General features: G+C 45.3%; 1 protein-coding gene across 2 annotated transcripts in view; it reads right to left on the bottom strand.

Annotated features, from left to right (window-relative positions):
- Positions 1 to 22,878, bottom strand: part of LOC115472814 — a 124,786-nt gene extending 101,908 nt beyond the window's left edge. Inside the window, exons 1-3 of one of the 2 annotated variants that reach the window (XM_030207255.1) lie at positions 22,708 to 22,878; positions 14,578 to 14,736; positions 13,516 to 13,602 (exon numbers count right to left, since the gene is read on the bottom strand). In XM_030207255.1, coding sequence (XP_030063115.1) covers positions 13,516 to 13,594 — 79 coding nt within the window. In that variant the 5' untranslated portion in view covers positions 13,595 to 13,602; positions 14,578 to 14,736; positions 22,708 to 22,878. The remainder of the gene's footprint in view (positions 1 to 13,515; positions 13,603 to 14,577; positions 14,737 to 22,707) is intronic. The other variant, XM_030207254.1, reaches the window with a different exon arrangement.
- Between the last annotated feature and the right edge of the window lie 289 nt (positions 22,879 to 23,167).

The following is a 23,167-nucleotide window of genomic DNA, read 5'->3' as shown; positions in this document are numbered from 1 at the left end:
CAAACCAGTCAGACAGCCTTCTGGAAAAAAAAAACCCTGCATGAGCAAGGTTAGAAGCATGTGCTGAACCGCCAGGCAATACCAGTGCAGCTACTGGCCGCAAACTATAAAGACATGAGCAAACAGCAGAACAGATGGGCGACAGGTATAGACAGTTTCCATGCCCCATTTAGATGTCAGGAAAATAGCATATTGTGTCGTTGCAACACCCAGAATCTAGAGAAATTATTTTATCCTACATATACAGAATCTGGTAGTCAGAAAAGAATCCTTACCAGAGATAGTTTTATTTACACCCATACTGTATCAGATTCTGGCAGTTTCGATGCAAGGAAAGGGAAACCACAGGACACAGCACCGGAGCCTCCCACTCCAGACAAACACAAAACATGGCAGTCTGCACTCTAGCTCACTTCACCATAAAGCAGCTGAAAGAAAAAAAAAAGAGAGAGAGAGTCTGCCCCCACGCACTCAAACCTCTCATTCTGGAATGGCTGTGTGTCCTTCAAATTAACAGCGCGAAAGGCGGAGGAAATCTTCCCCCCTTCAGAGGAGACCTTGTAGCACTACCGAAGAGGCTGCAGGAACAATAGCAGACTGCTATCAGAAAGGTCTGCGCTGCTCCTCCACAGCTACAAACAAAATGGTAAAATTAGGTCTTACCTTATAATTTTCTTTCCTTTACCAACAGCAGATGAATCCAGGAACTGGTGGGTTGTGTCCATCTACCAGCAGGTGGAGATAGAGATAACAGAACTCTTGGGAGTAAAGCAGACGGCCAGCCCCTCTATCAGTTACATAGAGGCTCATTTTCAAAGCACTTAGCCTCCCAAAGTTCCATAGAAACCTATGGAACTTAGCCTCTGTTCAAAGCACCCAAAGTGCTTTGAAAATATGCCTCATTGTAACATAGTAGATGACGGCAGAAAAAGACCTGCATGGTCCATCCAGTCTGTCCAAGAAATGTGCCACTTTTTTGTGCATGCCTTACCTTGATTTGTACCTGTCTTTTTCAGGGCACAGACCGTACAAGTCTGCCCAGCACTATCCCCACCTCCGCCTCCCACTACCAGCTCTGCTATCCAATCTCGGCTAAGCTCATCTACCAGCAGGTGGAGATAGAGATAACAGAACTCTTGGGAGTAAAGCAGACGGCCAGCCCCTCTATCAGTTCGTATATGTTTTTCGAAAGCAGTAGAAGTAGGCCAATCAACTCAATAATTTTAACATAAAACCCATCCTCACTATAATAAAAGAGAACCAACTAGAAAACTAACTATGGTACGAAGCTGCAACAATGTCTGCCAAAGCAGAGTTTCTCCTTTTTATTTATTTATTTTTCATATCTGACTGAATCTGCATTAGAGAAAAAAAAAAAAGAATAGAGCAGCGGAAAAAATAGTTGGCTAATGGGAGGGATCCTGGACTCATTTTCTGTTGTTAAAGGAAAGAAAATTATCAGGTAAGACTTAATTTTACCTTTCTTGTCACAAACAGCAGATGAATCCAGGAACTGGTGGGATGTACCAAAGCCTATCCTAAGAAGGGCGGGAAGCCGACATCCCCCGCGTCAAGACCTGAGCCCCGAAACGCGCATCTTCCGTGGATGCAACATCCAAGCGATAGTGTTTAACAAAAAGTATGCCAAAACGCCCAAGTAGCTGCTCGACAAATTTCATCCGCATGAAGAATAGAGGTCGCCTGTGCTCGAGTAGAATGAGCTCGTAGAGCCAAAGGTGGCTCTCGACCTTGTGACAGATACACTGACGCAATGGCTTCCTTAATCCAACGTGCTATAGAGGCCGCCTCACCCTTCCGCAGCCCCGAAAGGACAAAGAGGTGGTCCGATCTCCAAAATTCATTGGTGACCTGAAGGTAACGCAAAAGCACCCTTCGGACATCCAATAGCCGAAGGGATGCAAACTCCCCTGGAAAATCCTCTTTCCTAAACAATGGGAGAAACAGAGTTTGATTGAGATGGAATTCTGTAACTACCTTCGGAAGAAAGGAAGGAACTGTCCAAATCGAGACCCCCAAATCTGAAAACTGCAAAAAGGGATCTCTACAAGACAAGGCCTGCAGTTCGGAAATGCGCCGAGCTGAAGAAATCGCCACCAAAAAAACAGCTTTACGTGTAAGGTCCTTATCTGTTGCCTTTTGTAAAGGTTCAAAGGGAGTCACCTACAAAGCACTGAGCACCAGGTTTAGCTGCCAAGAAGGACAAGGCTGCCGAAGAGGCGGACGTAGATGAAGGACTCCTCGAAAAAAAACGAGCCACATCCGGGTGAGCTGCTAAGGAGAATCCGGCTACTCAACCTCGAAAGCAAGCTAGAGCTGCTATTTGCACTTGCAGAGAGTTATACGCGAGACCCTTACAAAAGGCCTTCCTGGAGGAAATCCAATATCACTGAAATTGAAGCCAAAAAGGGAGAACCGGTCTTCTGCTCACACCACGAAGAAAAGATTTTCCATACCCGGGCATAAGCGTACGAAGTGGACCGTTTCCGTGCTTGTAGAAGCGTGGTAATCACAGGTTCCGAAAACCCTTTATTTCTCAATCGGTTCCTTTCAATAGCCAGGCCGTAGACCAAAGCGGGAGGGATTTTCCATCTGAACAGGGCCCTGGCACAGTAGATCCAGAGTTTCTGGAAGTTGCAGTGGAGTGTCGTGCAGTAAGCAAACAAGGTCTGCGTACCACGAGCCCGCGATGACGACTGATGTGATGAAGAACTCTTCCTATCAGAGGTTGAGGAAACACATAGAGTAGCCCCTGCTTTGGCCACAGCTGCAGTAGGGCATCGATTCCTGCAGACTCGGGCTGTCTTTTCCGGGTAAAGAATCTGGGCACCTTGGCATTCTGAACCGTGGCCATGAGGTCCATCACCGGAGTTCCCCAACAACGAAAAATCAGTCTGAGTGCTGCCGCCGAAAGCGTCCACTCTGCCGCATTCAACAGAATTCGACTGAGGAAATCCACCTGGACACTGGACTGGCCCACAATGTGAGCCGCTGATAAGCAAAGAACTTGAGTATCCGCCCACTCCATGAGACGAGATGCCTCCACCACTAGAGACACGCTGCGAGTCCCTCCTTGCCGATTGATGTAAGCTACAGTCTTCGAATTGTCCGATAACACCCGAACAGGTCTCCCTTGCAGGAGATCCTGAAAATCGGCCAAGGAATTCACTACCGTTCTCAATTCCAAACGATTTATGTACCACGCCGCCTTGAGAGGGGTCCAAGTCCCCTGAGTCACTCTGTGTAGACAATGAGCTCCCCAACCGGCCAGACTGGCATCTGTCACGACCAGCACCCAATTCAGGGAGGCTAACGGCATGCCCTTCTGCAACGTGGTCGGGCAGATCCACCAAGACATGCTGCCCCTGGCCGCATCCATACAGGGCAGACGGCGTTGATAGTCCAGGGAAGTTGGAGACCATCTGCTCAGAAGAAACAACTGCAGAGGCCGCATGTGAGCCCTCGCCCACGGAACCACTTCTAGGGTAGCCGCCACAGACCCCAGGACTTGGACATAGTCTCAAACCCGAGTGGGAGGCATCTGTAGCAAGGCGTGCATCTGTGCCACCAGTTTACTCTCCGGCCGCTGGGAAGCAAGACCTTCCTTACCTGCATGTCAAAAGTACCCCCAGGTATTCCAAGGTCTGAGTCGGGACACAGTGGACTCTTGTCCAGGTTGATAATCCATCCCAACGACTGAAGAAGAGATCACACTGGAGGTGGCAGTCCGACTCTCCTGCGGAGAGGAGGCCCAAATCAACCAGTCGTCGAGATAAGGATGAACTCAAATTCCCTCCTTCTGCAAGAAAGCTGCCGCCACTACCACAACCTTTGAAAAGGTGCGTGGCGCTGTGGCCAGGCCAAAGGGAAGAGTTTGAAACTGGAAGTGACGACCTAAAATTGCAAACCTGAGGAACCTGATGAAGTTGCCAAATTGGAATGTGCAGGTAAGCTTCTTTGAGGTCTAATGCCGTCAAGAACTCTCCTGGCTGAACCACTGCAATAACGCTTCGTAATGTCTCCATGCGAAAATTCGCAGAAACTTGTTCACGACCCTTAAATCGAGAACCAGGTGAAAGATTCCGCCTTTCTTTGGTACTACAAAGTAAATGGAATAGCAGCCTTTGTGCAATTCGGGAGGAGAGGCGGGCACTGTGGCTCCCAACCTTAGAAGTTCTCGCAATGTGGCTAGAACTGCTACCCGCTTTGACTGCGTTCTGCATCGAGACTCCAGAAAAAATTCTGTGACAGTGTTACACTCCTACCTAGCTGCTCCTGGCAGCGGCCATCTTGGAAGGTTCAGTTGAGGGGCGGCCATCTTGAGAGGTGCATTTGATCAGTTCCTGAAGGACGGCCATCTTGAGTAGAGCATCTACATTGGTTCCTGAGGGGCAGCCATCTTGAGAGGCTTATTCCTATGGTCGTGCCCAATGAGGTTCCTTGCCCGTCAGCTGTGGCAGGGATCTCCTGATGAGAGGCCTATTTAAGAACTAAACACAGTCATCAGTTTGCTTCAGCTTCTATCGTTATAGAGGTCTGGTGCGTGTTCTGAGCATTCTGCTGGCTTCTCCCGGCTTGGCATTGACTTCTGGATTGGACCTAACATTCTCTGCTTTGCTGCCTGCCCTGACTTCTGGATTGGACCTGACATTCTCTGCTTTGCCGCCAGCCCTGACTTCTGGATTGGACCTGACTTTCTCTGCTTTGCTGCCTGCCCTGACTTCTGGTTTGGACCTGACTTTCTCTGCTTTGCCGCCAGCTCTGACTTCTGGATTGGACCTGACATTCTCTGCTTTGCTGCCTGCCTTGACTTCTGGTTTGGACCTGACATTCTCTGCTTTCCTGTCTGCCCTGATTCTGGGTGTGGACTTTATACTGTTTACTTGCTGCCTGGCTTGGCAAGCAACCATCCGACCCCGCCCGTATCCTGAAGTCCTGGTGGCCACCCGCACCTGGGAGCTCAACTCCTGGGGAACGGTGGTTGTCCCCAGGTGAAGCTAGGGGTTGTCCGGCTGCCTGACTGAGTGCGGCCTTCTTTTTCACCGTGCTCTGTTGAGGCACAAGGGCTCACTACCAGTTCCGTAACAGATAGGTGTACTGAATTCCAGTTTGTATTCACCCTTCACCACGTCTAGTACCCATTGGTCTGAAGTTATCTTGACCCACTCTGGGAGAAACAGATAAAGGTGCCCCCCCTATCTGCTGCGCCCTAGACTGGGCCAGCGCCCCATCATTGTGGGGTGCAAGGAGTGGCTCCCTGTCGACCGGGGGCTCCCGCAGCTCGCTTTTCACTGCGAAAGGAAGATCTTTGCTGGAAAAGGGGACTCTGAAAGGAGCCAGAAGTTCGACCTGGGCGATAACGGCACGCATTCCGAAAACGGGATTCAGCGGGTCCCTGTCTGGAAGCCGGCCTAGGCTTATCTTCAGGGAGATGCTGGGATTTGGACTCCCCCAAATCCTTAACAATTTTCTCCAAGTCTTCTCCAAACAACAGCTTACCTCGAAAACGCAGACAAATAAGTCGCTGTTTGGAAGCCATGTCAGCCGACCAATGATGGAGCTATAACATCCTCCGAGAGGAGACAGCCAAAGCTATAAGCTTGGACGAACAGCAAACCAAGTCATAAAGGGCGTCCGCTAAATAAGCCAGCCCTACCTCCATTTGAGCAAAGGCCGGAGCCCCGGAACTCTCTGGTTCCTGAAGAGACTCCTGTCCGGAGTGGAGCCAACTCAGACAACAGGAACTACAAATGGAAGCCTGCAGAGTCAACGAAGCTACCTCAAAGAAACACTTCAAAGATGCTTCCAGACGTCTATCTTGCATGTCCTTGAGTGCTACTCCACCCTCAACTGGCAGAGTAGTCTTTTTAGTGACCGCAGTCACAAGGGCATCCACCTTCGGTAGGGCAAACTGCTCCAATCGCTCTGACATGACCGGATAAAGACGAGACATGGCCTTGAAAACCCTCATAGCACTATCTGGATCCGCCCACTGTGCAGAGATCAACTCATCAATAGCCTAATGCACCGGAAAAGCCCTAGCTGGACGCCTAGTGCTGGCCATCTTAGGATTCACAGACTGTGCAACCGCAACATCTGGGTCTTCAATATTTAAAGCTTCTAAAGCTTGCGAAATTAAGGATGATAACTCATCTTTGTGGAAAAGTCGCAACGAAGATGAATAATCCGCCTGATCCTGAGGAAGGTCAAGCTCCTCTATGTCCTCCCCCACCGTCTGTCTCCAGGACCCCTCAGAGGGGGCCACATCCGATGGGGCTGCCGATCCTAGGGACAAGGACCCCTCCTGAGTACCAGGAGAGATCCTTCTCCTCTTAAGAGCTGCTCCATCATCCATCAAGGGCCCCAAGATATTGTTCTGGGTTCAAAGAACTAACAAGGGTTCAGAGGAGAGACCTGAGAAAGAATGGGGGAGGGCCCGCTTCATCACAAATGCCTGATGCATCAATAAAACAAATTCTGGAGAAAAAAATTCCCCCGGGGCAACGGGAGCCACAGGCCCGGGACCTGTCTGCATTTCCGACCCCCCCGATAATGCCCCAACTGAAGGAGAAGGCGGGAGAGCATGAAGCGCTACTGGAACCGCTTCAGTAGCGCTAGGCAAAATGGTGTATGAACCACGCGCCTCAGCGCAGGAAAACGCCATCTCCCAGATGGAGGAAGGGAAGGGAAATAAACATGTGTGGGATAAACATAAAGGAATCCTGTTCAGAAGGAAGGGATCCTCAGGAGCTTAGCCTAGAATGGGTGGCAGAGCCAGTGGTTGGGAAGCGGGGCTAGTGCTGGGCAGACTTATACGGTCTGTGCCGGGGCTGGTGGGTGGGAGGCGGGGATAGTGCTGGGCAGACTTATACGGTCTGTGCCAGAGCCGGTGGTGGGAGGCGGGGCTGATGGTTGGGAGGCGGGGATAGTACTGGGCGGACTTATACGGTCTGTGCCCTGAAAAAGACAGGTACAAATCAAGGTAAGGTATACACAAAAACTAGCACATATGAGTTTATCTTGTTGGGCAGACTGGATGGACCGTGCAGGTCTTTTCTGCCAAAACAAAAAAGGAGGTAAAACCCTCACGGAACCGTGAGATATAAAACAAAAAGTGAGGAGAGTGAATAGGATACCAAAAAATATTTATTCACATGAAAAATACAAAATGATATAATCTGCATTAAAAATGACCCGACACGGCCGTGTTTCGGCCCAAAGGCCTGCCTCAGGGGTCTTTATAACCTCCTCTCTTCAAAAAGTGTTAAAAAACAAAACAACTTGTTATACTTGTACACATCTCTTCGGAGAGGAGTATAACAAGTTGTTTTGTTTTTTAACACTTTTTGAAGAGAGGAGGTTATAAAGACCCCTGAGGCAGGCCTTTGGGCCGAAACACGGCCGTGTCGGGTCATTTTTAATGCAGATTATATCATTTTGTATTTTTCATGTGAATAAATATTTTTTGGTATCCTTATTCATTCTCCTCACTTTTTGTTTTATATCTTTAGGTCTTTTTCTGCCGTCATCTACTATGTTACTATGAAATGGGACTTGATATACCGCCTTTCTGTGGTATTTTCCAACTACATTCAAAGCGGTTTACATATATACAGGTACTTATTTTGTACCTGGGGCAATGGCGGGTTAAGTGACTTGCCCATAGTCACAAGGAGCTACAGTGGGAATCGAACCCAGTTCCCCAGGATCAAAGTCCACTGCACTAACCACTAGGCTACTCCTCCACTCTGCCCCAGGTACCTCAGCGCACTCGGCGATGCAAATTCCTGCCACCGAACGCCGCTTCGCACAGCAGAAGTCAGGCAGACAGAAGCAATTCTATTCAGCACTCAACAAATTTCTCTCTCTCTTTTTTTTTTTAGTGAGGAGGGAAGGAGAGAGCAAAACAAGAGAGAATTGAAGCCTGTCAGCAGAGAGTACGATGTGAGACAGGGACCTTGTAGTAAGGTATGCCTCCAAAGCTGACACCTTCAGTCAGACACCCCCTCCTAGCTCAACTGGCCAGCGGTCCAGGAGCACTCTCAGTGGCCTTGAATCTAGGAGCTGGAGAGAAGCCATCCATCCACCTGCTGGAGATAGAGATATAGTAACTGATAGAGGGGCTGGCCGTCTGCTTTACTCCCAAGAGTTCTGTTATCTCTATCTCCACCTGCTGGTAGATGGACACAACCCACCAGTTCCTAGATTCATCTGCTGTTTGTGACAAGGAAGGCAGAGTTTCCCGCCGAAAACCCAAGTGGCGTAGAAAGCCGCTGACGCCATACGGAAAACTGGTACAGCTTCGCTAAACTGAGAAGTCCTCATGCCTCTATACAATTTTTTTTTAACTGTCCAGAACAACCACCTGGTGCTTGAACCCAAACCAGAACAGAGGAAGAGGAACTATAACACACTCCCGAGCCCAAGACCCTGCAGGGAGACAGCCATGACAGCAGGCTAAAGCCACTGCACCTGCCTGCTTTTAGTTGTTTTTTTTTTTTTTTTAATTTAATATCATAGTGGCTGTTCCCCATGGCTCAGAAAAACTTCCTTCCCTTGAAGGGGTTGAGGCCAGCAATGGACCACAGTCCACCCTGAGCCCTCAGGCATACAGGGACAGCTCAGGGATAGGAGGGGTGAGGGACCCGGCCACCAGAGTGTAGCACCCCTGAGGCATTAGAGAACCCCCGCGGGCCTCTGCCAGCAGATAACCAAAACAGCGCACAGATGTATAAGAGAAAAGAAAACTTCAAACTTATTAGACTGAGAAAGAAATAGGTATATTTACCTGAGGTAACAGAAATTAGAAAACAGAATAGACATTTTGAGACCAAGGGGCTCACCACATCTACCGCCTGCTGGAGACTAAGAATACTGAGGTTTCCAAGGGGGCTGAGCACGGCTCTTATTGGCTGCCTCGAAATCAGTCTTTTTAGTCTCCACCTGCTGGTAGGCGTGCACAACCCATCAGTCATTCTGGGCCGGTCTAGAGGGATGCTAAGGAAAAAGCAGTTGTATAATTGGTTATAGCTATCTCACCACCAGGGATACCTCAGTAAGTGCCCGGGGAGGGGGGGGCAGTATGTGATCTGGGCTAAAGCTTTAATGGGGAGGTAGGGGCTGTCATGAAAGGGTTGTGATTGTGTGGGTCTGTCACCAATAGGGTTGGGGCACATATGATTTTTTTCTGGGCCTTAGCCATACTAATTGTTGCTAGTAACATGGTTGCACTTAAAGCTATCTCTTGAGATGGTGTTAAGTGTACCCCAGCTACCAGCAGCCTTGACAGTATGTGTTAGCAAACCACATGCTCTGTGCTGTCTATACTTATTCTCCACTCATACATTACTGAGTGCCACCTCAAAACAGTTACTGCATGATTCTTAATGTGGAGCTGTTTAATCAGGCCTGCACTAAAGGTTATGCCACATTAAAAATCTGTTATTACCTTACTGGAATTTAGTAGACATGACCTTAAACTCAGGGCAGACCCAAAAGTATATGGTGCTCTAAGTGAACCTTCAGTCATGTGCTCTCCATGTCCAGTATTTCTCCATCTTTACTCCCCTCATAATCCATCATCTTCCTTTTTTTTTTTAAACCTATCATACTCCCACCCGTGTCCAGCGTTTCCTTTTCTCTTGCTCCCCATCCCCATAGTACGGCACCTACCTTTTCCTTTCCTATTCTTCAGCATCTCTCATTCGCTTCCCTAGACTCTCCAGTCCAGCATATCCTCTTCACTTTTTGACCCTTCCCCATAATCCAGCATCTCCCCTCCCCTTGCTTATCCTCCCACTTTAGAATCTCCTCTCCCCTTCCCTAACTCTCATGCCCAGCACCTCCCCATTTGTTATCTACCCATCTATAACCCTTTCTCTTAACACCCATCCAGTCCAGCTTCTTCCCTTCTCTTCCCTATCCCACTTCTATCCATGTCCAGCATCTTCCCTTCTCTCCCCTCCCCACCACCGTCCTTCCCTATTCCCCCACAAGCTGGCCAGCATTTCACCTCTTCCTTTTCACCTGCCACTGCCACCCTACCTTCTTCCTCTGCCCAAGCATAAGCCTCCACTAGAAATGCAGAATGACACAGGCCCTTCAAGTACCTGTGTGTGCTCAAGTGCTGCCATGTTCCGCTCTCTATTGACATAAACTCTTTCAGAGGGGGTAGGAGACGGCAGGCCTTAAGCACATGTGGGTGCTCAAAGGCCTGCCACCTGAATGACAGAGGCTTTCAAGTGCTACTCTGATGCTGTCTCACCACTGCAACTTAATTCTGCTGTCCGAGGCAGATGCCTAATCCACCAAGTGGTACAGCCAGCCCTAACTAAACTGAACTATATATGATCTATCTGAAGAATATATCTATATATTCCTTGTCCAGTTTACATGTCTTCTTCCAATTGACTTACCCTTCTCTTACTGCAGTACCACAAAAAAAAAAAAAAAAAAAACAAGTACACAATATGCAACATGTAAGGGAAACAAAGTACATACTAAACATACCTTTGGAATCATTACAATGTCAACATTTGTTAATGTTCTATTTCTTTTATAGTCTTGTGTACTCTGAAGAATATCCATAGCATGCGGTTTTGAATACTTGTCCACTTTGATTTTATGGTATGGATCAAACGTTTTTGTGCTTATTTTTTTATCATTGCTTTGTAAGATAGATTGACCTCCCATTGGGCCTTTTCCTTTCTTTTGTCTTTTTGTAAGTGGGTTATTCATAATTTCAATTGCAGTGCCTATATTTTCCAGAGTTTGATTACCATTATATCTTGGACCATTTTTAAAGTTCTTGTTTGCTTTTTGGTGAGGTTGATAAGATTTCATGCCGAGTTTGCTGTTTCCATTTTGCAGCTGATTTTCTAAGTTGGTTTGTCTTTGTGCAAAAGCTAACTTTTCAATATCTGAAACAGCATATGTAGTTTGGTGCGCATTTTTTTCAGTAAATGGGGTCAAGAATTTTAAATCTGACTCATCAGTTCCACTATGTTCTGGTTCAAAATCTTCTGTGCTTATGTCATCCTCCTTGCTTTTCTCTTTCAGTATAATTTCTGCTTTATCATGTTTCTTTGAAGAAGATGACATTCCAGTATTTTGGATGACATCTGATACATTTTGAAGATGATTTTTAACATCTAGTGATTTATTTCCTAAATAATTGTCCTTGTTTGCTATATAGTATGGTAAAAGATGTTTCATTTTAGTTTTGCTATTTTGCTCCATCACTGGGTTTTCACCATTATTTAGCTTTTTGGTGGTAAACAACTTTTGTGTATTTTGAATACTGCTGAATTTTCTTCCAGAGTAATCTGTGCCTCTTATGTCACTATGCTGAGTTAAATCTTTCACGTCTTTCAGCATTCTTAAAGTTCTTTAATATAATCCATTTGTTTATTATTATTTTCCAATTCTCTTTTATTCGCTTTTTGGTTTTCATGACTTTAGAAATATTTTCAGGCATTAAAGAAATATTTTCAGCAGCTGACATCTTTTTTTTAGCAAATTTTAGAGCTCTGGCATTATGAATATTTGCTGTCCATTTGTTATTTATTATATATTTTTTAGGTATAATTTGCAAATTTTCTTTAAGATGATATTTTGGATATTTTGTTAACAATGTGTCACCAAAATTAGAAGGGATAGGTTTTTTAGGAAAAAGGAAAGGACCCCAAATAAGAATTTGTGAGTTTCTATTCCAAGGCACATTTTTAACAGCCTTTCTTTTTTCTGTTATGGTAGGGGTTTCTATCATGTCTAAAACATTTCTATTAACATTTTCATACTGATAGGGATTTTTAATATTATTAGTTAACTTACTATACAGCTCATCAAAAAGTGCATAAGCCAGCCTTTGTGTTGTTGATCTTCCTTCTGTTCTGATATATGCATGTTTTTTCTTTAAGAGCAATCCATTTGCAAGTAGTGTAGCATTTTTCTCCAGAACTACATTTCTACTACTGTCTTGTTCATCTAATTTTAAAGTTGGTTAAAATGTGTACATTCTGTGATATTCTTTTAGTGTGAAATAATCTTGTATTTTATTTCCAAAGAAGATAGTTGATGAAAATAATTTGGAGATATACATTGATTTAAAGTACATAAAGTACTTTCTCTTTGAAAGTCTTGTTCTATTCTCTTCTGCAGCTGCTTTTCTTTTTGATTTCATAAGTTGGGGTCGGATGTCTTTTTACATTCTCTTGTATGTATTATCAGCTTAGGTATTTTCTTTCTTTTCCTTTTCCATTTGTTCATCTCAGTAAGTATTCCCAGTTTTTCTACCAAAAGCTGTGATTTTCCCATAAAAATAAGCGTATCACTTTCTCTTTCAATCTTCAAGAAAATGAAGGTAACCATATTCACTGCAACTCCCTTGTTTTCATCTCTGGAAGATTCTTTGTTGAATTCTAACCTCTGATCTTCTGCACTTTTTCGAGCATGATTTCTGTTCAATGTAGTGAAACTAAGGTTCTTTTATTGTTATTGCGTAGAACTGGTTTAACTTTTTATACATATTCATTGACTCAGCTGTTTCCCTAAGCTCAATATTTGTTGTCTGCGGTCCAAGTATGCCATTCTGTCTCAATTCTGGTGAAATGTGTGTTTTTATACCACTACTGTGAATCATGTGAAACATGTTTTGAAAAAATATAGAATTTGATGATAGACTTTCTTTTTTACTGAATGAATAGTTTTTCTTTGATTGCAGTGTTTTGATATATTCTTCTTCATGAGGTATCAGCTCATCTGGGAAACATCTAGAAGTGGTTGATTTTTCTCTTCTGACCATTGTTCAGCTATTTCACATATTTCGTTTTCTTAACAAATCCTGTAAAATGAATTAAGTTTTTCTTAGTTGTGACAGAAGCTATTGTGCTATTTAATGTGGACATTGAATTGTCTTTATCTGTCAGTCTGTTCTTTTTTGGTTTATATTCAGATGCCAAGCTCAAAAATGTTGATTGAGTGTATAGTAATAAATCTTTAAACTGAGAATATCTACTAATGCTTTTTCAATACAATTATCTATCTCAGAATTTTTATTTTGATCTATTGAAGTATAAGTGTTACAACCAAACTGCTTTAAAAGCACTGGATATAAAGTGAAAAAGAGCTGAAGATTAGTAACAACTAAAGAGTGATTTGGATTTCTGGTTCTAGCATTTAGAACTTTCATGTTTTCTGAAGAGTGATGTAAATTCCATATAAAATTAGTTGTTGAATTAGCCATATTTGTACTAAATACTGAATAGTTTCCACTCACTATCTTTTCCGGTATTCCTACTGAGTAGGCATAATTTTCTTTACTACTGCTGTTATTAATATCATAGTCTAAAATACCTGGATGTATATCATGCAAAAAAGAATTCAAATGATCAGATAATGGTGTTTCTGATGAATTCCTTCTCTGATCTGTTCTTTTTATCTTTTTCTTCAGAACAATAGAAATTAGAGCTTTATATTTTCCAGGTGTCAATAGCTTACTGTACAGAAATGGTGACTTTCCATCTAAGGTGTTCTTTTTTGTCACTGATGCTGGCTGATGTTCTTTTGTGGTAGCCATGAAAGAATCTACAAAAATTAATAAAATGATTGCTCTTAATACTAAATTTTAGAAAGCAATTTAAAAATATTTTTCAAATTTACAATAATGCATTATTCTAACAAAAATAATTGTCGCTTCTTCCTCTTTAACATCAGCAAAATTCGCCCTTTCCTCTCTGAACACACCACCCGAACTCTCGTCCACGCTCTCATTACCTCTCGCCTGGACTACTGCAACTTACTCCTCACCAGCCTCCCACTTAGCCATCTATCCCCCCTTCAATCTGTTCAGAACTCTGCTGCACGTCTCATATTCCGCCAGAACCAATATACTCATATCACCCCTCTCCTCAGGTCACTTCAGTGGCTTCCGATCAGATACTGCATTCAATTCAAGCTTCTCCTTCTTACCTACAAATGCACTCAGTCTGCTGCCCCTCACTATCTTTCTACCCTCATCTCCCCTTACGTTCCCGCCCGTAACCTCCGTTCACAGGATAAATCCCTTCTCTCAGTACCCTTCTCCACCACCGCCAACTCCAGGCTCCGCTCATTCTGCCTCGTCTCACCCTTTGCTTGGAACAAGCTTCCTGAGCCCTTACGCCAAGCCCCCTCCCTGCCCGTCTTCAAGCCTTTGCTTAAAGCCCACCTCTTCAATGCTGCGTCGGCACCTAACCCTTACCGTTCAGTGAATCCAGACTGCCCAATTTGACTGCCCCTATCGACCGACCGTTCCCTTGTCTATTAGATTGTAAGCTCTTTGAGCAGGGACTGTCTCTCTTTGTTAAATTGTACAGTGCTGAGTAAACCTAGTAGCGCTCTAGAAATGTTAAGTAGTAGTAGTAGTAAATATTTCCATTTGATAGTGCCCTTAAAACAAAGGCAGCTAGCACAAATGGCTTTTTATGCACAGAAAACATGACATACTTCCATAATATTGATACAAATATAAGAAGCTTTTGGTAAACTGAGACGGTCTATTTATAAAATGAAATCTCATACCTGCCAATTCTTTTTTCTGTAGTATTATGACAACCTGGACACAGGCAACAGCACCCTCTAGGGGAAAGAGATTGAAACAGAACAGACCAATCAGGAAGCTCCTGGACCTCACTTATTCCTCGGGGTCTATACTGCACCCTCTCTTCAGTCCAAATACATCTGCAGTTCATGAAAAATAAAACAAAAAGTATCACTAATAACAGCAAGCCCACTTCATTCACAGAGAAAAACACCATATTCTTGTTAATACCAAAGGGTGAGATGGTCTAGGTTGAAATGAAACTAACAGAAAAGGAATAGGCAGGTCTGAAACTGCCTCTTCTGTACTGCCTCATCCAACCTCTGTCATGGGGACTTACCAAAGCAGTATACACACAAATAGAGCTGCATCCACCAATGCAATTTATAAATCTGACAACAGAGTTTTATGAAGATATACAATAATTTTCTGACTTCAGACTTACAGGGCCCTGTTTACAAAGGGCATCTACACGGTTAGCGCACACTAAAAACGCCAGTGTGCATTTGTAAACAGGGCCCACAGATTGCTAACCTAATGCACACATTCTCTCTACTTGCTAGACAGTCAAAGATCTTATGGAATGCACATCTTGAATCTCAAAACTCAGTTTGTTAGAAATAAAATGTATAATCCATCTAAAAAAACTGAAGGCTTTGACAAAGCCTTGCTTTTCTCTTGCCCAAAAGGAAAAGCCACTAGCTCACTTTCTGTAATTATAAAGCACTCTAAACAGTGGCATGCTATTATGGTGAAATTTAGTCATACCTATTAATTTCCTTTCCTTTTGTAGGGCTGTACCATCCTGAACAAGCAGGTGTTATCCCTTCTTAGGGCTTCTTTTGTGCTGGTACATAGCAGTACAGCATACTGGCACCTTTTTTCCCTTCCCCGCTCATCTCCTCCATCTCCTGCTCTCTCCCACAGCCACACCTGCTTTTCTCAATGAGCAGCAGCGGCGCCGCAAGGAACAGCAGCCGTGGGGTTGCATGCGCCGTTGGTTCTGCAGATCCCCTGCCCCAGAACAGGAAGTTGCCGTCAGAAGGGCAGGGGATCAGCAGAGCCAACAGCACACATCTGAGTACTGTGGCTTTCCGCCATTTACCTCCTTGATTTGCCCGCCGCTGCGCTTGTTGGGAGATGCAACAGCGGTCCTAGGAGAGCTGCTAGATGGGGAGAGAGAAGGGTAAGGGGACAGAGGAGTCAAAAGGGAGAAATGTTGGATGGGGAGAGAAGAAAGGGGGAAGAAATGCTGGATGGAAGTAGGAGAAGAACAAGGGGAGCAAATTTTGGATGGATGTGTGGAGAAGAGGGCAAATGCTGGATGGGAGAGAGAGGGGGGAAAATGCTAGATGGATAAGGGGAGGAGAGAGAGGGGCAAGCTGTAGGTAGACAGTCAAAAAGAGGGAAATTGAAGATTGGATAGTAAGAAGAACTAAATGTGGATAAAGGCAGAAAATCAAATCAAAGAAAGCCGAAAGGTAAAGGAGGAGAGAAAAATGACAAACAGGAAATCCTGGCAACAGAGTTAAGAGAAGACAAAGAAGTAGAAACCAGAGACTGGGACCAACACAAATGAAAAGAAGTACGTGGTTAGACAACAAAGGTAGAAAAAAGAATTTTATTTTAAGATAAAGTAGTGAGGTAGCTAGCTGTGCTAATTTTTTGTTTTATTTGTAGTTGTTAATTTGTAATGTAGTGAATGGAATATTTGAAATTTACATCTGCTATTTTTATAGCAAGAGGAAAATATTTTTGTTTTTCTGGTGTTGTCCTGCATGCCAGAGTCTGGTTTTGGGGGGTTTCAGCTGATTTTTTGTCTACATATTTATTAGTTTATGGTCAATCTTAAGATTCTTTTGTTGGGCCTAGGGATTTGTCTACTATTTCAATGATGCCTTCTTATATGCTCCATGACTGGTAAAATGGGTGTGGCTATGTGGAAACAAACCCTAACCTTAAATAATAAATAGCTAGTCACTTCATATACTTCTTATATTTTTTACTTCTTTTACTTTTCAACATTTACTCAAAAGGAGAAGAAAAAGCCTCAGTAGTACACAGGTTAACGCTGTGGAAACTGGCACTGTTTGTCCGATCCAGTAAATTTTCAACATGAAACCACAACTCCTTCGGACTTAGACCAATCATCTGCAAAAACCTCCAACATTCTTGTAGTTTCTTAATTTGCAGCAACATATAATATACTCACTTTTCTAGTATCTAGTCACAAAAGCAAAAAAAAGCTTTTAACTTGATTGTGCTCCAACTTCATCCTGATTCACCGCCATCGGCTTTTTTTCACCAGAACAGAGTCTTCCACATAAAATGGTGCCATTTATGTGGAAAACTCTTTGCCAGTGAATGTGAGGTCTCAGCAACACCTGCTGGAGATAGAGATATACTGAGGGCTGAGGAGCTGGACAGCCAGGGTCACTGTCTTCATTTCAGTGCTCTTTATCTCTACCTGCTGGTAAGCATGGGCGTAGACTGGGGGGATGAGGCGCCGCCGCGCCAGTAGTTAAAAAAAAAAAAAACAAGCAGGCACGCCGCTCTTCTCCGTTCGCTTGGCTTCCCTACCCTGTCTGCGTCCCGCCTTCCTCTGTCGTCATTTCCTTTCAGGCGGGACGCAGACAGAGAGGGCAGGGAAGCCAAGCGGACGGAGAGGAGCATGTCCATCTACCCCCTCTCTTCCTCCGGCGCAGGCAGCAGTCTTTCCCAGCGTTCCTGGCAGTGGTAGCGTTGTACACGCTGCCTTCGGCTCTGCCCCGAAGCCTTCTCTTCAAGTTCCTGTTCCCGCATAGGTGGGAACAGGCACTTGAAGAGAAGGCTTCCGGGGCAGTCCGAAGGCAGCGTGTACATCGCTACAGCTGCCAGGAACGCTGGAAAAGACTGCTGCCTGCGCCGGAGGGAGAGAGGGGGGTATACGGAGTCACGATCTTGGACCTCGTGGGGGGGGGGGGCAGCAGAAGGAAGATGGATGGAACGGGGAGCGGTGGGGAGCAGATGGAAGATGGATGGGACTGGGAGGGGTGGGAAGCAGAGGGAAGGAGCAAGAGATGGATGGGACTGGGAGGGTGGGGAGCAGAGGGAAGCCTACTGGAAAGAAGACACTGCATAAAACAGAAGACACTGGGACCAAAGCAAATAGAAAAACTAAATGATCAGACAACAAAGGTAGATAAAAGTATTTTCTTCCGAATTTATTAATTGAAATGTCAGCTTTTTGAAATGTGCATCTGTGATATTTTGCCTGTAAATTTCAATTCCTTCCTCCATATTAGCAAATTCATTTGCATATGTATATATGCAAATGAATATGCTAATATGCTCCGCCCATCCTTCGCCCCCCCCCCCCCCCCCCCAAATGAAACAGTCAAACTACGCCTATGCTGGTAAGTGGTTATAACCCACCAGTTTTGGGATTCATCTGCTTCAGAGGCTAAGGAAACTCATTTGTCTCCTGCAAGTACCTGAGCACAACTCTGCAGACGTTAGCTTGTGAAGCCTCCTAGAAGCAGGGTCTGAGCCCCCTTCCACTTAAAGAGGACAGACAGACTTCCTGGCTCACATGAAAGGGGAAGACCACTTCAGGAAGAAAGAGAAATAGATGTCCCCAGCCAATGAATGTTCAGGAGGAGAAATAGGGAGACAGACCGGCGAACTCCAGGAAGAAATCAGAAATAAGATGTCACCAGCCAATAAATGCACCAGCAGCATACAAGCTGCAGACAGCTGCTTGCAGAGAGAATACACTTTCACAGTGCCAGAGGATGGTCAACCTAAATGTGGAGATGGTCGACCTTAGAGATGGTCGTCCCTGGTTTTCAGCCATATGGAAACTGAGGACGCCCGTCTCAAAACGACCAAATGCAAGCCATTTGGTTGTGGGAGGAGCCAGAATTCATAGTGCACTGGTCCCCCTCACATGCCAGGACACCAACCGGCACCCTAGGGCGCACTGCAGTGGACTTCACAAATTGCTCCAGGTGCATAGCTCTCTTACCTTGGGTGCTGAGCCCCCCAAAACCCACTCCCCACAACTGTAGACCACTACCATAGCCCTAAGGGGTGAAGGGGGGCACCTACATGTGGGTACAGTGGGTTTCTTGTGGGTTTTGGAGGGCTCACATTACTACCACAAGTGTAACACCTAGGGGGGATGGGCCAGGGTCTGCCTGCCTGAAGTGCACTGCACCCACTAAAACTGCTCCAGAGACCTGCATACTGCTGTCATGGAGCTAGGCATGACATTTGAGGATGGCAAAAAAAAAAAAAAATTAAGTTTTTTTTTTAAGGTGGAGGGGATTGGTGACCACTGGGGGAGTAAGGAGAGGTCATCCCCCAATACCCTCCGGTGATCATCTAGTCAGTTCGGGCACTTTTTCCAAGGCTTAGTTGCAAGGAAAAAATGGACTAAGTCGGCCAAATGCTCGTCAGGGATGCCCTTCTTTTTTCCATTATCAGCCGAGGACGCCCATCTCTTAATCACACCCCAGTCCCACCTTCGCTAGTGCCGACACGCCCCCGTGAACTTTGGTCATCCCAGCAACGGGAAGCAGTTGAGGATGCCCAAAATCAGCTTTCAATTATGCCGATTTGGGTGACCCTGAGAGAAGGAAGCCCATCTTCCGATTTGTGTCGGAAGATGGGTGCCCTTCTCTTTCGAAAATAAGCCTGTTGATGAGCTTAGACTTGGAGGCCACAGCCACCGACCAACCCCGCAGCAAAAGAGATCTTATAGCGGCTACAGCCCGCAATAGATCGTAGAGGGCATCTGCCAAAAAGCGGAATCCATTTCCAGCTTAGCCACCTGAGTCTATAGCCGACAAATCATCTGAGGACCTATCGAGTACCCTCTCAGACCAGCGAAAACAAGCTCTAGCCACCAAGCAGCAGGCTGGACTGCCAAGGCCAAAACGTCAAAGCTACTTTTGAGCACTGCCTCCAGACGACGATCTCGCACCGTACTGCACCTTATTGTACTTCTTGACCGCCAAAACCACAGCGTCCACCACTGGAGGCTTAAAAAGTGTCCTGTCAGCTTCCAGAACCGGATAAAGATGTACCATGGATGTGGCAGGTCTGAACGATGAGTCCAGCGTCTCCCACTGAGTCTGAATCACATCTCTGATATCCTGATGCATGGGAAAAGTGTGCCCTGGTTTGCGGACGCCCTTTATCAGTAGATCCACCTTACGAGGCTCTGCGGCTTGTGGGGTTCTTCCTCCTCAAAACGCAGAGTGGATGATACTAAAGAAATTAATTCCTGAAGGTCCTCCTTGTGGAAAATTCTGAATACCGAAGGATCCTCCCCCAGAACAAGGGAATCCATCTCAGAACTCATATGTGCTGGATCTTCCTCCAAAACATCTCCTGGAGAAGAATCCCGATCTGTAAGACAGGGCATATCCTGGTCTGGATCTCATTCTCAATCCACTCCTTCATCAAGAGCCCAAGACTTCCTAGGCCTTTAGCAGCTACAACCTGACTCTGCCCCCGAGGCTCTGAAACTAGAAGCATGAGGGTCGGACTTATGCAGCAAAAAGGTTTGATACATCTGCATAACAAACTCTGGCGGAAATCCACCCTCAGAGTTTGCAGGCAGCAGAGAAAATTCTCCTATGAGCCTGAGCAGAAGAGAAGCAAGAAACAGAGTGCTCAGTCGAGGAAGACAAAATGGGGGTGATTCCCACCAAAACGAGAACCGCAGGTACTTCCTTGTGAGCCACCGAGTCACCCCCTCCAGAGGATGGCAAAACCGCGGTTTGAGGGACCTAGATCCAACGCTCCCTCTACAACGGTGCAAAACTTACAACGCCCGCTGCTCCCAACCCCCGCGGCGCTGACAGACCGCGCACCACCGAAGCTTCTCTGACATGCCGGCATGACAGCTGTAGCTCACGTTTCAACTCCCCGCTTCGGATTCTGCTTTAATACACGCCGCCGGCGCACCTACTGGAAGAAGGCAGAGGGAGTGAGCTGAAGAGGAGGAGAGGCCTAGTGGTTAGGGTGGTGGACTCTGGTCCTGGGGAACTTAGTTCGATTCCCACTTCAGGCACAGGCAGCTCCTTGTGACTCTGGGCAAGACACTTAACCCTCCATTTCCCCAGGTACAAATAAGTACCTGTATATAACATGTAAGCCGCATTGAGCCTGCCATGAGTGGGAAAGCGCGGGGTACAAATGTAACAAAAAAAAACCACAGAAAGGAGAGCTACTTTGCCTGCCTGCCCCTGCCACACAGGGAAATTGGCCTTTTTTTTTTTTTTTTTAAAGACGCGACTGCCTCTCCCTCTCTCTTCCCCCGAAGAGCCTGAGTCCACCGAGAGAACCGAATACTGCAGGGAGGATTAGGGGGGAGGGACCTGGCACCCCCGAGGCAACTATAGGCCACCACGGACCTGTGCCTCCAATCAGGTTCCCAGCACTAGAAACAAACGCACAGACAAGAGAACTCAATGTAGAAACCAATTTTTTTTTTAACAGAGCTAAAAAGTAAAGAAGAGAAACGAGAGACTGACATGGCTCACCACCTTCCACCTGCTGGAGACTGAGAATACTGGATTCTACTCAACATAGCAAGGGCTCTTATTGGCTCTCTTGGATGAGTCAGTTTTCTCAGTCTCCACCTGCTGGAAGGCTTGGACAACCTGTCAGTCATTCTCAGGGCCAGTCCGGAGGGACGATAAGGAGCAAGATTTTAATTGTACTGTTTGTTTGTATATCAGTTTTTACCCCTGACGCAGCCTGCAAGCAAAAATGTGGCCATGTCACGTGACTGTTTTAATAAAGCTGCACTGCACATCCTTCTAGACTGCTGGTCTTTCTGCTATCGGCAGGCTAGGGACACTGCTGCTGACTGCCAAGCTTAGTAAAAGGGTGGTTTTTTCAGCTGGCAGTGCCTGGGGAGCCCACTAGCTAAGATATTTATACTTTGAGTTGGGGTTGCCAGGGGGAGGAGACAGCAGAGAGAAATTTTCATGCCTACCCAAAATTGGCTGTATGGCTAAACCATTGGATCACCCTTACTTTTATACAGAAAGTTGAAGACCAACTACAAGTTATATAATTGCTTAAGTGCTATCTATGTGTTAACACAGGAGCAACAAAACCACCAAACTTCAATAGTCAATTCTTCAGAAAATAATAAATACTGTAGTAACATGCTTAAGTTTCAGAGCCAGCAGTTTCCTTTATCGTGAAATACTTCTTAAATGTGTTATTAAGAAAAAATAAAGAGATCTGGCCAGTAAAGAGATATTGGTGGATATAAGGATGAAGTTATCTCATAGGCTTCCATCTTTGGGGTAAGTAATTATTTTTCCGCACCATTGCTCAATTAACTACATTATTGGGCCCTGGGCTGCAGGGTTCACTGCATACATTTGCTATTACGCACAACTAACCAATGCTGAACTCCATTGCCAACGTAAGGACTCGCCAATATTTGAACATCCTTCCAATCAGGCCATTTTCGTCCATGGATTGCAGTGCTTCTCTTAAATAGTTTGTTTACTTTATTATTATTTATTTACTGCACTTGTATCCCACATTCCCACCTATTTGCAGGCTCAATGTGGCTTACAAAATGTTATAGCAACATGTACACATTACAGGATAAGAATTTCCAAATATAGATACAGATGGGTACATAGAATATCAAAGCAATCATATTAACGGTATAATAATTTTACAATTATTACAAATAAGAGTGCATAAGTAAATCATATGGATTGGAAGTGGACTGAAAGATCAACATAATGATATCAGGACAAGATACAATATTCAGTCGTGAGGGTGTATTAGGATGGACAGATAGGAGGGTTCCTTAATAGTTGTGATTGGAATAATTAGGAAGTCATAATTATGGTAATTGGATCGCTGATTTGCGATTATGAGCGCTAATAAAAGGCACTTTCAACTAATACGGAAATTAACTAGCCAGAGCACGCTTATATAGGCCGAAAATGACACTCAAGTTTTCTTCACAACAGAAGAATAACAAAAGAAACCCGTAATAAACGAAACCGTCGTAATGTTAACGTAAATTTCGCTGCGGTCTTCGTCGTTCTTCGTACAGAGATGCTTAAACTGCCCAATGAACCTACTGTCACGTGCGATGGTAAGTGCCAGGAGGATGAAGAGCAAAATGGTCTTCTTCTGCGGCATGTCTCTCTCACTTCCGGTACCATTTAATCCACCCCGTTTATGAGGCAGAAACTTGGGGTTTATGACAAAAAGAGTGCTCCGCAAGGTCATCATCCTTTCCTTCCAACCAACGGTTGAAGAGACCGGCGGCGGGACACACGACGACAGGACCAACAGGTTCCAGGCAGGCGCGCAGCAACTCCTCCACGTACACGCGCCTGTCTGCACACGTCTTCAGTTCTCGCGGCTTTTTGTTTCCCGCCTTTTGTGTTTTTTTTTTTTTAAATAAATTGTGGAACCTGCACGCGTGCCGTGCACCACTCAGCGCCCAAGAGTCTTGGAGGGATGTATGAAAGGTAGTATTCGTATGATACACTAAATAGATAATAAAGGGAAATGGGAACTGAGAGTAAGTAAATA

Source organism: Microcaecilia unicolor, chromosome 6, assembly GCF_901765095.1.
Source record: "Microcaecilia unicolor chromosome 6, aMicUni1.1, whole genome shotgun sequence".
In the NCBI taxonomy this organism is placed as follows: domain Eukaryota; kingdom Metazoa; phylum Chordata; class Amphibia; order Gymnophiona; family Siphonopidae; genus Microcaecilia; species Microcaecilia unicolor.
The sequence above is the reverse complement of the archived record's forward strand: the minus strand, read 5'-3'. Positions and strand labels throughout refer to the sequence as shown.